The sequence below is a fragment of the Hippopotamus amphibius genome, chromosome 14, assembly GCF_030028045.1.
Source record: "Hippopotamus amphibius kiboko isolate mHipAmp2 chromosome 14, mHipAmp2.hap2, whole genome shotgun sequence".
Classification (NCBI taxonomy): Eukaryota; Metazoa; Chordata; class Mammalia; order Artiodactyla; family Hippopotamidae; genus Hippopotamus; species Hippopotamus amphibius.
In genome coordinates, this window is record NC_080199.1 from 79,348,545 (window position 1) to 79,365,450 (window position 16,906).

The following is a 16,906-nucleotide window of genomic DNA, read 5'->3' on the forward strand; positions in this document are numbered from 1 at the left end:
CTGACGGACATAGAAATGATTCTGTGTTTCCGGCAGGGTGGTTTTTTTTTTTTTTTTTTTTTAGTATTTATTTTGGCGGCGTGCCAGGTGTTGGTCGCAGCACTCAGGATCTTCATCGCGGCGCGCAGACTCTTAGCTGTGCCGTGCGGCGTCTAGCTCCCCGACCAGGGCTCGAACTGGGCCCCCTGCATTGGGAGTGGGGAGTCTTACCCACTGGACCGCCAGGGAAGTGCCTTCCTGCAGTTTTTACAGCATGGCTGTACATATATGTCTAGTGGTGCCTCAGACAGTTACCGTGCAGACACTGCACATTTGCTCAACGTGCTGGGAGGGACAGACGGCGAGGGTAAGACTGCCTGCCCGGGTCGTTTAGGAGACAGGCGGGCTCCGTCGTGGGATGGGCCTAGGCTAGCGGGTCAGTCGTGCGGTGTGAGACAGCCCTGTGAGCCGGCTCTCCCCGCAGCTCAGGGTCTGAACTCTGCCCTCTCCTCCGTCCCAGTGCAGCTCTGGTCACCATCTCCAGCCTCGTGAGCTCTCCCCTCCACGTGCTCCCCCCGAAGCCGCCTCCCTGCCAGCCTCCTCCCCAGCCCTTGGCTCTCCCGGCAGGGCTCTTCCTGCCTCTTCTCTCCCCAGATCCCCGAGGCCACAGGCACTCCACGGGGCGGGCCAGGATGGAAGCTTGAGTTCAACATTACGCGCACACTCGGTGGACGTGAAGCACCAGAGTCCTTCCTGCCCATGTGCTAGACGGGTGGACGCAGCTGGGAGCCCCGCCCGTCTCGGCCCCCGCCCTCGCAGTCCCAGCCAAGGGGCAGACACGCGGGTCCGCGGACAGGTCCTCTCCGGTAGCCTTGAAAAGCGCCTAGCCCGGCGCGGGGAGAGTGGCTCATCCGGCCTCAGGGTCTGCCGTGGCTCTTGGCTGACCGGCCTTTGTCTCCTGCGGCAGAGCAGCCCCGTGCGTCCTTCTCTCGGCCGGGGTCCTGCTGCCTGCACCCGCTTTCTCTTCTCCTGTCTGGGCTACAGCAGTCTTCTTGTCAGCGCGTGCCCACCCTGGTGTCCTCTGACCCCTCCCCTCCTGCACCTTCTGTTCCCTCCTGCCCGCCTGCCCTTCCCACTTCACAAGACTCTCCGTCCATCCTTGAAGGCCGCCGTCTCTGTCGACCCAGGGGCCACAGACCCGTAGCCTGTCCCCATCCTGCCTCCCCGACTCCTCTGGCCTGTGCCGGGTCCATCCGGCTCTGCCCCGGTCCCTCCTCTCAGTGACCCCCAACTCTGCTGGGAAGCTCCCGCAACTGCCTTCAGATGAGGGGCCCGTCTGTGGTCCCTCCCCCGGCCCCGCCCCCCTCCCACCTCCCGCCCCCCGCCCCTTCTCCCCTCCAGGCCCCTGCTCTGACCAGTACCCCCTGCCAGAAATACCTGCTTCCACCAGGCCCTCCAGCTGCCCAAATCCCGACTGTCTTTGAAGGGCCGGCTGTGCCTCCGTCTGGCCTGTGAACAGTCCCTGGTCCCTCTCCATCCTCCAGCCCTCTTCCCCGGGTGCTCATCCCGCCAGCGGTGCTGGGACTTGTCCTGGGGCCGCTGTCCTCTCTCGCCCACTGAAGCCTGCACTGGGCATTGTAAACAGTAGGCGTGCACCCCGCCCCCCGGGGCAGGGGCTCCCTCCCACAGGAAGCCTGGGGTGGGGAAGGCCGGTTCTCTGACTTGCACAGACCAGACAGGGAGTTATCAGGCCAGTCGTGGAAGGTTTCACAGCAGGAGCAGAACGTGCGGTCTTCCAGGCCCTCCGTCTCGGTCGGGGGGTCACTGTGCGTGAGGTTGTCATCGGCCCCTGAGGACGCACCCCCAGCGGCGCCGGAAGGCAGTGCCTGGAGGCTTTGTGTCGAGGGGACGCGTGTCCAGGCTGACGTTTCTGTCCCCCAACCCCGTCCCCAGGAGATGGCGGGCAGGGCCCTCAAGCAGACGGGCAGCCGCAGCATCGAGGCCGCCCTGGAGTTCATCAGCAAGATGGGCTACCTGGAGCCGGGCAAGGAGCAGATTGTGCAGGTGGTCAAGCAGACCTCCCCAGGTGAGCGCTGGGCCCGCGGGGAGGGGCCGCAGGGAGGGCCGCGCGGCTGTCCAGCTGCCCGCCTCCCTCCCAGCAGTGGGGGCGCTGGGTGGGCCACCCAAGGGTGGGGGCAGCGGGTGGCAGATACAGCACTGAGGTGGGTGCTTCCTCCCTGGGGGGTTTGTGACCTCGTTTTGTTTATGAAAGATGGGAACATTCGTTGGATATTAAAATCAGTCAGCCCAGCAGGCTGCTTCTACTTTCGCTTGGGCCTGTGGGGGTGTCTTTGAAGGAGACGCTTATTTCACTGATTCTGAAACACCATTTCCCAATCTGTGGCCTCTTAAGAGCCAGAGGCCTTGGGCAGGGGTGTGGGAATGCCCCCTGGGCAGGCCCAGAGGCCCCAGCACTAGAGGCCCTGCCCTGCTGGCTGTCACTGAGTCTCTCTTTGTGGGCAGAGCAGACGGGGCCATTTTTGGGACCCGAGGTCCCTGGGTGTGATAAGGGATTCAGGATATTGAACAGAAGGCGTTTTCCCTGTTTTGTGGGAGACCTTGGATAAGCCCAGTTCATCTGCTGAGTGTGGAAGGTGCGCAGGCTTTGTGCGCTGCACCTTCCTTATAAAGAGGACACAGGTTTCTGTTTTCTCCTTGATTGAGGAATTTCCTTAAACAGTGCCTCGCTGGCCACCCCTGTCCAGACTCTCAGGGTCCAGGGGTGTGTGCTGGAGCACAGCCCCTCGCAAGGCAGCGCCCTGCTCTGCGATGGTCGCACACCTGCCTTTGTGGTGGTCTTGCTGCCGCATCGCCTTAGCCCGGGAACGAAGCCGTCCATGGGCTGTGGCTTCTGCTGGAGGCACACCTGTGCTGGGGTCTGGGCTCTGCCGGGGGCGGGGCAGAGCCTTGGTGGGCGGCGCCTTCCCGGCCTTCAGCCTCCCGCTCTCTCCTCCGCAGGAAAGGGCCTGGCGCCAGCCTCTGTGCCGCGGAGGCCGAGCTTCGAAGGCGCCGGTGAGCCCTTCCCGCCCTACCCCCAGGCGAGCGGGCCGGCCTTCGAGGGCCCCGCCGGCCTGGAGGAGGCGCCCCGCCAGTACCCGGACTTCCTCTTCGCCGGCGTCGGGCCGCACTGCCGTCCGCACCCGCCCAAGGGCTACGCCGCCGCCGCCGGGGAGGCCGCCGGGATGAGCGGCCCGGGGGGCCCGGCGCCCCCGCTGCAGGGCGCGCACTACAGGGCCCCCCTGCTGGGCCCCGCGGAGCCGCTGGGCTACGGCGTCCAGCGCAGCCCCTCCTTCCAGAGCAAGGCCGCGCCCGAGGCCGGCGCCTACGCGGCCCTGGCCGCCAAGGCGCCGCCCGGCCTGGCCTTGCCGCCCCCGGGCGCCGGCGCCGCCTACGCGCCCCACGCGCACGCCAAGCCGCCCCACGCGGGGGGCCCCCGGGGCGCCGTGTTCGCGGGCGACAGCCCCCCGCCCGGCCTGGCCGCCCCCCCGCGGACGCCGGGCGCCGAGCGCTTCGAGGCGGGCGCGCCCCCCGCGCCGCAGTGGCCGAGCGCCGGCCTGGCCCGGCGGGACTCGCTGCCGAAGCCGGGCCCCGGCCGCACCGGCTCCTTCCGCGGCCCGCAGGCGCCCCCGCCCAGCGCCGTCACGGCCGTGACCGCGGCGCACGTGCTGCGCGCCGTGAAGAGCGTGCGCGTGCCGCGGCCCGAGCCCCAGACGGCCGTGGGGCCCTCGCACCCCGCCTGGGTGCCGCCGCCGCCGCCGCCGGGCCCCGCGCTCGAGGGCCTGGAGCCGCAGGACGAGCCCGCCGCCGCCCCGGGCCCGGGCCGGCCGCCGCCCTACCCCCGGCACCTGCTGCGCGCGCAGGGCCGCGCCGAGTACCACGTGGACGGGCTGTGCGCCGGGCTGCAGCAGGGCCTGCGGGGCGGCCGCGCCGCCGAGCCCCCCGACGGCAGCCCCCGGAGCCCGCGGGGCAAAGCGGAGAAGGCGGGCAAGGACCGCAAGCAGATCCAGACGTCGCCGGTGCCCGTGCGCAGGGGCAGCCGCGACGAGGAGAAGCGCGAGTCGCGCATCAAGAGCTACTCGCCGTCCGCCTTCAAGTTCTTCATGGAGCAGCACGTGGAGAACGTGCTGAAGACCTACCAGCAGAAGGTGGCGCGCAGACTGCAGCTGGAGCAGGAGATGGCCAAGGTGCGTGGGGGGGGGGGGGGGCGGCGCAGGCCGGCGGGCTCCCCGGGGAGGGGGTGGCGGGGGCCCCACCTGGAGCAGTCCCGCCATCGCGTCCCCTCTCCCTGACTCCTGGTGGGGAGGGCTGTGTGTGATGTGATAAACATATTGGTTTTCATGGTGTGTCCTTACCCGTGAACAGGTCCCTCAGGATTTTCTAACTAGTAAGGAAACATTTTGAAAGTGTAGAAACAAACTTTGAAGTTCTATACATTGAAATTGTGGGATTTATAAAGAAAAGTACATGTAGTAGTGATTTATCTATTCCTTAATAAAGTCAGTAGTTAGTAAATAATGTTTGAAATATACCATAGTTGACACTAAATTGGGAGAGAACGTAATTATTAATGAAATTGTTTAGATTAAAATGCTACGGTAACTTCAAATTCTAAAAATAAGATTTGTGCCTTTCCTGCTGTCCCATTTTCATTGACTTTTTTCTTTTTGTTTTCCCATTTTCCCCTGAACTGTTATTAAATTATTACATTGGTCTTAGAGTTCCAGAAATTTCGTGGTCCCCTTTCCCACAGATTTTTACTAATACAAGTTTCCTTTAGTTTTTAGAGCCTAAAGTCACCCGGGGAAGAGGTCCCTATTGTTAAGTCTTCCCTTTCGATTCCAGATCTGTGACTTTGTGTGGATGTAAAGAACACAGTTTCTTGCTTGTGGTGTCTGGCCCGATTCTGGTGGTTTCCGCGGATTGAGTGGGGTCCTTTCCATTCTGGGCCTCTTCCCCCCCACCCCACCGTGCCCTCCCCAGGGCTCCTCCACGTGACCCTCCCTTGTTTCCTGCTGCACAGGCTGGGCTCTGTGAGGCTGAGCAGGAGCAGATGAGGAAGATCCTCTACCAGAAGGAGTCCAATTACAACAGGCTTAAGAGGGCCAAGATGGACAAGTCCATGTTTGTGAAGGTGAAGACCCTGGGCGTCGGAGCCTTTGGGGAGGTGTGCCTGGCCTGCAAGGTGGACACGCACGCTCTGTATGCCATGAAGACCCTGAGGAAGAAGGACGTCCTGAACCGCAACCAGGTGGCCCACGTCAAGGCCGAGAGGGACATCCTGGCGGAGGCGGACAATGAGTGGGTGGTCAAGCTCTACTACTCCTTCCAGGACAAGGACAGCCTGTACTTCGTGATGGACTACATCCCAGGGGGCGACATGATGAGCCTGCTCATCCGCATGGAGGTGTTCCCCGAGCACCTGGCCCGCTTCTACATCGCGGAGCTGACGCTGGCCATTGAGAGCGTCCACAAGATGGGCTTCATCCACCGCGACATCAAGCCGGACAACATCCTCATCGATCTTGACGGCCACATCAAGCTCACAGACTTCGGCCTCTGCACTGGGTTCAGGTGGACGCACAACTCCAAATACTACCAGAAAGGTACCATCTCAGGCCAGGCTGGACACAGCGGCGCTGCCTCGGGCCTTTTCTTCCCCTCCTGGGTTGCATCTGTCCCTCTGTGATTTTATAATTTGGTGTGACATCCTTTTCTCCCTGAAGAAGTAGTATGACACGTAAGGCTTTTTTTGTCTTGTTTTTTAAATTAGTGGCTTCAAGTTTTACTAATATGTGTTTAGGACAGTAGGCCGCAGGGTCTCATGGGGCCTTGCCGAGGCGCCATCTCTCTGACCTATGAAAACAAGCTTCCCAAGGAGCCCTCTCTCACAGCCACCCTGACTCTGCCTGCAGGTGCAGACCCAGCTGTGGGTCCAGCTTAACTCTACCTCCCGTAGTCCTGCTGCGTGGAAACGTCAGAAACAGCTGGTCATTATCTTATTTATGGCTCAAATTCTTTTTTTTTTATTAGCTTTTTTTTAATTTTTCATTTTTTACAGTAAACTGCATATATTTAGAGGGTACAATTTGGTATCCCAATCTCCCAATTCTTTCCCCCCCCAACCCTCCCCACTTTGCCCACTTGGTGTCCATATGTTTGTTCTCTACATCTGGGTCTCTATTTCTGCGTTGCACATCGGTTGATTTGTGCCATTTTTCTGTAGTCCACATATATGTGTTAACATACAATACTTGTTTTTCTCTTTCTGACTCACTTCACTCTGTATGACAGTCTCTAGGTCCATCCATGTCTCTAAAAATGTCCCAGTTTCATTGCTTTTTACAGCTGAGTAATGTTCCATTGTATATGTATACCACATCTTCTTTATACCACATTCCTCTGTTGATGGACATTTAGGTTGCTTCCATGTCCTGGCTATTGTAAATAGTGCTGCAATGAACATTGGAGTGCATGTCTTTTTGAATTATGGTGTTCTCTGGGTATATGCCCAGCAGTAGGAATGCTGGGTCATATGGTAGTTCTGTTTTTAGTTTTGCAGGGAACCTCCATACTGTTCTCCATAGTGGCAGTATCAGTTTACACTCCCACCAACAGTGCAGGAGGGTTCTCTTTTCTTCACACCCTCTCCAGCACTTCCTGTTTGTAGATTTTCTGATGATGCCCATTCTCACTGGTGTGAGGTGATACCTCATTGTTGTTTTGATTTGCATTTCTCTAATAATTAGTGATGCCGAGCAGCTTTTCATGTGCCTCTTGGCCATCCATATGTCTTCTTTTGAGAAATGCCTATTTAGGTCTTCTGCCCATTTTTTGATTGGGTTGTTTGTTTTTTTGATATTGAGCTGGATGAACTGTTTACATATTTTGGAGATTAATCCTTTGTTGATTCGTTTGCAAATATTTTCTCCCATCCTGAGGGTTGTCTTTTCTTCTTGCTTATAGTTTCCTTTGCTGTGCAAAAGCTTTGAAGTTTCATTAGGTCCCACTTATTTATTTTTGTTTTTATTTCCATCATTCTAGGGGGTGGATCAAAAAAGACCTTGCTGTGATTTATGTCGAAGAGTGTTCTTCCTTTGTTTTCCTCTAGGAGTTTTATAATGTCTGGCCTTACATTTAGGTCTTTAATGCATTTTGAGTTTATTTTTGTGTGTTGTGTTAGGAAGTGTTCTAATTTCATTCTTTTCTATGTAGCTGTGCAGTTTTCCCAGCACCACTTTTTGAAGAGGCTGACTTTTCTCCATTGTATATCCTTGCCTCCTTTGTCATAGACTAGTTGACCATAGTTTATCTCTGGGCTTTCTGTCCTGTTCCATTGATCTATATTTCTGTTTTTGTGCCAGTACCACACTGTCTTGATCACTGTAGCCTTGTAGTATAGCCTGAAATCAGGAAGCCTGATTCCACCAACTTCGTCTTTCCTTCTCTCGATTGCTTTGGCTATTCGGGGTCTTTTGCGTTTCCATACAAATCGTAAAATTTCTTGTTCTAGTTCTGTGAAAAATGCCTTTGGTAATTTGATCGGGATTGCATTGAATATGTAAATAGCTCTCGGTAATATAGTCATTTTCACAATGTTGTTTCTTCCAATCCAAGAACATGGTATGTCCCTCCATCTGTTTGTGTCATCTTTGATTTCTTTCATTAGTGTCTTATAGTTTTCTGAGTATAGGTCTTTTATCTCCTTGGTTAGGATTATTCCTAGGTATTTTCTTCTTTTTGTTGCAATGGTGAATGGGATTGTTTCCTTAATTTCTCTTTCTGATCTTTCATTGTTAGTGTATAAAAATGCAAGAGATTTCTGTGTGTTAATTTTGTATCTTGCTGCTTTACTAAATTTGTCAGTTAGTGCTAGCAGTTTTCTGGTAGAGTCTTTAAGGTTTTCTATGTATAATATCATGTCATCTGCAAAGAGTGACAATTTTACTACTTCTTTTCCAATTTGGATTCCTTTTATTTCTTTTTCTTCTCTGACTGCTGTGGCAAGGACTTCCAAAACTATGTTGAATAGTAGAGGCGAGAGTGGACATCCTTGACTTGTTCCTGATCTTAGAGGGAATGCTTGCAGTTTTTCACCGTATGGCTCAAATTCTTATAATAGTAACTTTAATACTGTATAGGTCAGGCTTCTATTTTTTAACTCAGTTCTAATTCTAAATCATTTTATTCATTCCCATTTTTTGGCATCGAAGTTATGTGTGTTCACATTTTCTAAATCCTCTCGTGCTTTTCCATCCCTGTCTTAAAACATGTCTGTCAGACAGGTGGTGGTAGCCTTTGAGATGGGCCTGCGAGGCACTGAGACCACCATCCCACAGTCCCTGAGCCCTTCTCATCAGCCCCACGCTGCCACCCAGCACAGGGCCCCCAGCACAGGGCACCGCCTCTGCAGCTGCCTCACCCGTGAGCGTGTGGACCTCACGGCTTGGTCTGAGACCCAGGACCACCACTACCCTGCGAGCTGGAAGGAGGACTCTTTCCTTCACTGTGTCAGGAGCTGGATTCGATTACATTTCCTTTCGAAGCCATGGGTTTCTTGCATTGCTGAAGAGTAAAAGTTAACTTTGTTTTCCATTCTGTTCCTTCCCCGCCCTGCTTCCTGGGTGAAAGGGACTCACGCCAGGCAGGACAGCATGGAGCCCAGCGACCTCTGGGACGACGCGTCGACCTGCCGCTGTGGGGACCGGCTCAAGACCCTGGAGCAGAGGGCGCGGCGGCAGCATCAGCGCTGTCTGGCTCACTCCCTGGTCGGGACCCCAAATTACATCGCCCCGGAAGTGCTCCTCCGCAAAGGTGTGTGCTTCAGCCCTGCGCCCAAGCTGGGTGACCTCTGGGAGTCCCCAGCCCCAGCTTTCAGACACTCCACGTGTCCCCACTGTGTCTGTGCTCATGGGAGCTCGAGAGCTGGATTCTTCCCTTCGCAAACCAACCCCCAGTGTGTGTCCCTCTTTTTGGGAGCTGCCTCTGCTTCTGGGCCACCTCCACTTACCCCTCCTTAGGCTGGAAGTGATAGGCTGGGCGCGTGGTGGGCTCCCTCCCCGGAGCCCAGAGGAGTCTCTCCAGAACTGGTGTTGACAGAGTCCTGTGGTAGACAGGACTGGGGGAGAGCGGTGCAAGGGGGTGCTAGCCGGGTGGAACCACCTTCAGTGGTCAGCTGGCGTGAGGATACAAACACTGCTTCCTCCGGTTCTCCCCCGCGGGTCCAGCAGCGCCTTCAAGGTGAGATTTGGGGACAGCGGTGCTCGGACCCGTCCAGCGGGCTGCTGGCCGAGCACAAGAGGCATCTCTGACGGTCAGTGGCGGGGCCGCAGCGGCTGGTCTGCCCACCTGATTCCGTGTAGTAAACCCAGAGCGCGGTGGCCTGTCTGTCCTCACGCGTCGTCTCCAGTCGCTGGCGCCGGCGGGCTGGGCGCCCTGTGGGCGCTGTGAGCGGGCAGGTCCCCGGCCCCGCACGCACGGGCTCCCTGGAGCAGCGGCGCCTCGGGAGTCGCTGGGGGTGTTCCCCTCGCTGTGCCTGTGCCCCCCGCCCACCCCGGAGGCCGTGCTCGGCGGGACCTCGGGGGCGGCAGGACCCGGGCGGGGGACACAGAGGTCAGCCTGGCGCCCTCGTCGCCCCCAGCGCCCCCTCCCCTCCTCTCCCAGAGCCCCCGGGAGCCCGCCCCCGGGCCTCACCAGCGGCCTCCCCTGACCTTCCGCCACGGAGCCTCTGCTCTTTACTTTCTAGGTTTTAACGTGCGTCTCGTCCTGTTCTTCAGGAACTTAACATTCAGGTTAGCGTTGTTGTCGTAACAGCGATCTTTTAAAACCAAAACGTCTTTTATTCCAAGCGCATCCTGTGTGTCTCACAGAGCAATGGTGGGACATGAGAACACGCGCGTGCGCGCGGCCACGCTCCTTCCGCCGCAGCGTCCGCTCTGAGCCCGGTGGCGCGAGGGGCGGCATCCTGACCGGGGCGTCCTGACCGGGCGTCCTGGCGGCGGCGTCCCGCGGACGGGGGCCGGCAGGAGCTGAGCGTCGCTGTCTTGCAGGGTACACGCAGCTCTGCGACTGGTGGAGCGTCGGCGTGATTCTCTTCGAGATGCTGGTGGGGCAGCCCCCCTTTCTGGCGCCGACTCCCACGGAGACGCAGCTGAAGGTAACGGGCGCGCGGCCCCGGGCGGAGCCAGGCGCGTGCGCCCGCGTTGCGCTTCCGCGCCGCGCCGGGCGGGGGCGCTGCCGGGGGTGCCCCCTGGGGCCCGGCCTTTCCCCGGGGCGGGCGGCGCGGGGGCGGGGCCGGGCTGGGGCGCGCGGCCGTGGGCGAGTCGCGGCCGTGGGGTCGCTGCCTGTGCGCGCGGCCGATGCTGGTCTCGGGCAGGAAGTTGATGGCGAGGAGGCCGAGGGCGACGGCCCGTCCCCCCGCCGCGCAGGGTGGCTCCGCGGCGCGTCTCGGGGCAGGCTCGCGTGCTCCCTGACGGGGCCGGGCCGCCGGCGCGCGCGGGAGCCCCCGGTGCGTGCGCTCCCCCGGCTGGGAGCCCCGCGGCCGGCGTGGCTTCTCCCCAGACACGGCGAGACGGGGCCTCGGCTGCCTGCCTCCCGAGTCCCTGAACGAGTGGCTGGTTGGCCTGTGCGATGGTGACGCGGCGTTTTGCGCTGTGACGGGCTTCCGCGCTTTCAGCGCCGTGCGGGCGCCCCCGCCGTGGGGCGCGCTGGCCGGCGCCGCCCGCCCCGGACGGCTTCCCCCGCGGGGCGCTCCCGCTGCTCCCTGCCGCGCCCCCGGGACCCCGCTTCTGTCGGCGCTCTCCCCGTTGCGGCGCCTGAGGTAGGGACGCCGTGGGAGTGGGGCGGCGCAGTGCGTGTCCCTCGGCGCCTGGCTGACGTCTCTCCGCGCTGGCGCCTGCGTCGCTCTGCTTCTCTCTGGGGCGGCCCCCTGGGCCGCTGTGTGACCTCGGAGGACGGTCCGTCGTGTCTGTCCGTCCCCGCGCAGGGGACACGGGGCTTGTTTCCACGCCTCTGCTCTCGTGAGGGGCGCTGCTGCGAGCCCCCGTGTGTATCCCCGTGTCCAGGTCCTTTGTGTGTGCACCCAGGAGCGGACTGGCTGGGTCGCACCGTCCTTCTGTGTTGCAGCTTTTTGAGGAACGTCCCTACTGCTTCCATAGTGGCCGCGCCACGTGACAGTCCCCCCAACACTGTGCAGAGGCTCCTGTCTCTCCCCATCCTGGCCAGCCCTTAATGTCGCTTTTTTGTGTTTTCTTTTTAATAGTAGCTATGCTACGGGGTGTGAGGGAGTATCTTGTAATTTTGATTTACATTCCTCTAATGTTCAGGGGTCATGTGTAGATATGTGTGGTGGTCATTTGTAGATCTCCTTTGGAGAAATATCTATTCAAATTCTTTGCCGTTTTAAAATTAGATTGCTTGGGTTTTTGTTGTTGTTGTAGTTTTTCATGTATTCTGAATATTCTTTATCAGATGTATGCTTCGCAAATACGTTCTCCCATTCCATGGTTTGTCTTTTCACTCTGTCGATAGTGTCCTTTGATGCACAAAAGTTTTAAATTTTGATGAAGTCCCTTTTATGTATTTTTTTCGTGTATTGCCTCTGCTTTTGGTATCATATCCGAGGAGTCATTGCCAAATCCAGCGTTATGAAAATTTGCCTTTATGTTTTCTTCTGAGTTGTATAGTATTAGCTCTGCTGTAACAGTGACTCAGGTTCCAACTAGCCCTCACACCCCCTGCCTCCTTGCCACTCCCAGTTATGTTGGCCTTGCTTCATCCTGGCTCCAGGCCTAAACAAGAAGTCCCTTAGGCGTCCTCCTCACGGTAGAGACGTCTCTGTGACAAATGTATTTCCTGAGCGTCTGGATGGCTGCTGTGTGTGGTTGAGCTTTTGTGGGGGAGGCTTTTCTCACCCTGTGCATTAGGCTGTGGGCTCCTCCTGAAACTACACTGACCATTTGTAGCTGCTCAGATCTTCCTACATCTGTTGTGTTCTCCCATCGTGAGATTATCAAAATCTTTTTAAATTAAAAAAAAAAAGTTATTTTTCTTGAAGTATAGTTGATTTACAATATTGTGTTAGTTTCAGGTGTATAGCAAAGTGATTCAGATTATATATTGTTTTCAGACTCTTTTCTATTATAGGTCATTACGAGATATTGACTATAATTCCCTGTGCTATCCAGTCAGTCTTTGTTATCTATTTTATATATATTGGATAGTAGTGTGTATCTGCTAATCCCAAACTCCTAATTTGTCCCTCCTCTCGTCCCTCCGCTTTGGTGACCATAATTTTGTTTTCGATGTCTGTGAATCTGTTCTTGTTTTGTAAATAAGTTCATTTGTATCATATTTTAGATTCCACGTACAAGCTATATCGTATGGTATTTGTCTTTCTCTGTCCAGCTTCACTTAGTATGATAATTTCTGGGTCCATCCATGTTGCTGCAAATGGCATTATTTTGGTTTTTTCTTTGTATGATTAAGTAGGATTCCATCGTATATATGTACCATGTCTTTATCTATTCATCTTTTGATGGACATTTTGCTTCCATGTCTTGGCTATTGTAAATAGTGCTGCTATGAACATAGAGGTGCAGGTATCTCTTTGAATTAGAGTTTTGTCTGGGTATACACCCAGGAGTGGGATTGCTGGGTCATGTGGTAGCTCTATTTTTAGTTTTTAAGGAACCTCCGTACTGTTCTCCATAGTGGCTGCACCAGTTTACATTCCCACCAGCAGTATAGGAGGGTTCCCTTTTCTCCACAGCCTCTTCAGCATTTATCATTTGTAGGCATTTTGATGATGGCCATGCGGACTGCTGTGAGGTAGTACTGCGTTGTGGGTTTGATTAGCATTTCCCTTAGGGTTAGCAATATTGAGAAGCGATCACGTTCTTTAACACTCTGTCCCGGGACGGCCCTCGTTGGCCTCGCGGGTGAGGAGGAAGGAACACCAGATGTGTTGTCCTTGCAGGTGATTAACTGGGAGAGCACACTGCACATCCCTGCGCAGGTGGAGCTGAGCCCCGAGGCCCGGGACCTCATCGCCAAGCTGTGCTGTGCAGCCGAGCACCGGCTGGGCCGCAGCGGGGCCGACGACCTGAAGGCTCACCCGTTTCTGGGAGCCATCGACTTCTCCAGTGACATCCGGAGGCAGCCGGCCCCCTATGTGCCCACAATCAGCCACCCTATGGACACGTCCAACTTCGACCCAGTGGACGAGGAGGGCCCCTGGCAGGATGGCAGCGAGGACAGCTCCAAGGCCTGGGATGCCCTGGGCCCTCCGGGCAGCCGGCACCCTGAGCACGCCTTCTACGAGTTCACCTTCCGGAGGTTCTTCGACGACAACGGCTACCCGTTCCGGTGCCCCAAGCCTGCGGCGACCGAGGCCGGGGCTGAGGCCGAACAGCCAGCTGCTGGGGGCCCGGCTCCAGGGGCGCAGGCCGGAGGCTGCCAGCCCGTGTACGTGTAGACCCTGGGGGATGGGGAGGTCAGCCCCTCAAGTCAGTCGGCCGATTGCCCCTTGAAAGTCTGGTCTGCACTCAAAACCAAAGCAGAAAAGCTTCTGAAAAGAGGAATCGCCTCTGACATCTTCATCTCCAGATTCTGGTTGATGGCGGTGCGGGGATCAGCATGGCCTGGAATTGGCTTTTGAGAACCTTCACTGCATTAAAACAATATTTTTTAAAATTAGTACAGTTTAGAAAGAGCACTTATTTTGTTTATAGCCATTTTTCTTACTAAATTATAGGGATTAATTTTGACAGATCATGCTGCTGTTATTTTCTACGTTTGTATTTTATCCACAGCACTTATTCACATTTAGGGAAAGACATAAAAATTGAAGACCATGTGATAAGAAATCTCTGTGCAATAATGTAAAAAAGAAAAAAGAAAAAAAAAGACAACACTGTTCTGTTACTGATACCATTTTATTCACACAATGGTTTTTGTTTTATATTTTTCCCACATTTCAAAATCGTGATATATGTTAAAAGCTGCTTTTGTTGTTTTGTTCTGTTTGCTTTTTGCATATTATAGTATACTAGGAAGTGTGAGCAGGTGATCACGCAGGTGTGACTTCAGATGTTAGGTGTGCACAGAGCACTGCGTGAACAGGGTTTTTCTATTATAACGTGACCGTGTCTTGCCGTTCACAGCGGGTTCTGTGAATACGTTTTGAGTGAGTTGTTCTGGACAGTGTGCTGATGCCGTGTCGTGTGGTGACTTCCTCGTCGTGACTACGCCCCCCTCTCTCGTTGAGGAAATGCACATGTACCTGAGAGGTGATGCGACTGTGTGTGTCATGGGTGTGATTGGACTCTTTGGAGGGCAAAGATATTTGTCCTACACTAAACTTGTGTACATCAAAAGGGATTCATGTAGCTCTGCCAAAACAATGTTAGTTAGTCGTGGACCTCTGTCTGCTTCACCAGTCAGGAGACTGTCCTGGTGGCACAGCCGCCACGGGGAGCCAGAGCCCCACCCGGCAGATGCCCCGCAGAGGGGCAGTGATCTTGAGGTTCTGTCACAGTGTTTCTGGTGTGCTTTGAAGGATCTATCTTAACTTGGTTTAGAAGCACATTTTTCTAATCTTCATGAAACAGCAAGGACCATTCAAAGTGACGCTGGGGAAAAAAAAAAAGATAATTAAGCCATACATATTTTCTTAGGAGCGTAGATGTATATATAACTACATAGATAAACACACAAAATATTCTTATTTCAAATTAGTGTGATTCCTATTTAAAGTGATTTATATTTGAATAAAAAATTAAATTCTTTTTTTGCTTTTTAAAAACCTGATGCATCGTATTTTTCATTGTTATTCCACATATTTTTCCTTGAGATTTTTAGCATAAGGTATCCGTTATTTAGTGTATCTCTAGACAACAACACTCGCACGTCTATCGATGTCTAAACTGAAGAAGAAGATTCCTGTGTACTGGTTTACATGTGTGTGAGTGGCAGGTTCTGGGTCTGCTGTGCTGTGTCGTGACTGTCAGTGTTTCTCTAGTTTTGCAGTAACGCCGTGTTGTTATTTACGCTCTGACAGATGTCATGTGGTAGGTTCTTTCTCAGGAACTCAGTTTAACTATTATTTATTGATATATCATTGCCTTTGAGAAGCTTCTGCTGGCACAATTTATTATTAAAATTTTGAATCCAAATCCCTTGGTGTCAAGCTTCATTGGCGTTTGTAAGTTCTTGCTTGTATCGTGCGTTGTGACTCCCGCATGCTTTCCTGTGAGTCACGTGCCACTGGGGCTGCCATTGTGGCGGGGAGGGCGCGGAGCCCCCCACACCTGGTTCTGTCTCAGGAGGGGTCTGCAGTTTGGAGGAGATCGGGTTGCAGGTTACAGCACAGGTTCCCGGTCGGTTGTGGTTCTGTGACCGGCTTGTCTTCCCAGAGGTTGTGACGAGTACATGGCTTTAGGTTGTCGAGTGGGTTAAGTGGGGTGTCAGACAGATCATCAGTGGGCGTTGACTCCCCCGCTTGAGACGGTTACACTGACAGGACAAGGGTAACGCCCCACCTTGGCTTCAGAATGGTCAAAGGTACTAAGAAATCCAGAAAATATCACAGTTTGTTTTACTCTGGGTTGCTCATTTGAAAGGAGCCGTCACATGGTCACCCCCGGCAGTCCCAGCTCCAGGCTGCCTCCCACCCCGTCCTAGCAGGGCGGGGGCCCCATGCTCTCCTCCTAGGCTGCCAAGGGGGCATGGAGATGCCAGGGTCCTGCCCGGAGTTCTGGGACATGACCCCAGCAGGGACGTTGGGGAGCTCTGCTGGCACGTGGGGGCAGAGCTTTCTGGTCCAGTTGCTGGAGCGGAGCACTCGCTGCCTGTCTGCCCCTCTCCTCCGGGCGGGGGTGGGGGTGGGGCGGTCAGGCTGTTGTGGGAATTCAGCTCCTCGGCATTTCCAGGTTGCTGGCTTCCACTCCCCGCCTGGAACATGGAGGCGAAACGAAAACCCGGAGAACATAGCGCTCTTTCACTCCTCGGAGCCGGAGACCCAGCCACTCTGCCGCCGCCTCCCCACCTCTCAGGGTCTTCTGTTCTGTGTACAGTGTCCAGGAGTTTTAGGTGTACTTGGTGGGGGGCACGGGAAAAGTCTGCCCCATCCTCCTGGAGGTGCAAGTGGATTTCGGTTTCCGTTTCAGTTTTTACTGATGAAGGCTCACAATTCACCTCCTCAGTCACACCAGCCACGTTTCGCAAGCTCATCGCCACGTATGGTCAATGGTCCACGTCTGAGGAGAGTCCTCTGGCTCTGCATTAGTCCTTGCGCTGACATCTGGCAGAATTTGAGGACTGGTGTGATCAGTTGGCCTTCATCTCTTTCTCCTGTGCCATTAATGCTTGGGCAGCGGAGAGGCCACCCTTCCTGGGGAGCAGGTCAGCTGCCCTGACCACCCACAGTGCCCAGCACCACCCTCCGCTCAGCCTCACAGCCTCTTTCTTTCCTGCTTTCTGCTCCGAACACATGGACCCTCCTAAAATCACTAACTTCCTATCTTTTTTAAGCCAGTGACTGGTGTCTTCAAAAGGATCATGGTAGCTTACAGGCACAGGACCGGGTACTGAAGCCTGCCTCCCCACGCCTGCTGCAGTGGAAGCACGGAGTCTTAACCACTGGACTGCCGCAGGAGTCCCAAAATTGCTTTTTAAAAAAAGAGTCTCTGTCCATCTCTTGCCATTTCCTGCTTCTCTCTCATGTCTTCTATGTTATTTTCTCTGGCATTTCCATTATATAACTAACAGGCTTTTAAAAATTTATTTATTATTTTTGGCAGCATTGAGTCTTAGTTGCAGCACTCGGAATCTTCATCGAGGTGTGCGGGATCTTTTGTTGTGGCGCACACGG

The 16,906-nt window shown here is 55.2% G+C and overlaps 1 protein-coding gene across 2 annotated transcripts in view; it reads left to right on the forward strand.

Annotated features, from left to right (window-relative positions):
* Positions 1-15,198, forward strand: part of LATS2 (large tumor suppressor kinase 2) — a 50,061-nt gene extending 34,863 nt beyond the window's left edge. For both annotated transcript variants that reach the window (XM_057707642.1, XM_057707643.1), the window contains 6 exons: positions 1,933-2,065; positions 2,998-4,223; positions 5,060-5,642; positions 8,668-8,850; positions 10,086-10,192; positions 13,013-15,198. In XM_057707642.1, coding sequence (XP_057563625.1) covers positions 1,933-2,065; positions 2,998-4,223; positions 5,060-5,642; positions 8,668-8,850; positions 10,086-10,192; positions 13,013-13,510 — 2,730 coding nt within the window. In that variant the 3' untranslated portion in view covers positions 13,511-15,198. The remainder of the gene's footprint in view (positions 1-1,932; positions 2,066-2,997; positions 4,224-5,059; positions 5,643-8,667; positions 8,851-10,085; positions 10,193-13,012) is intronic.
* The last annotated feature ends 1,708 nt before the right edge of the window (positions 15,199-16,906 follow it).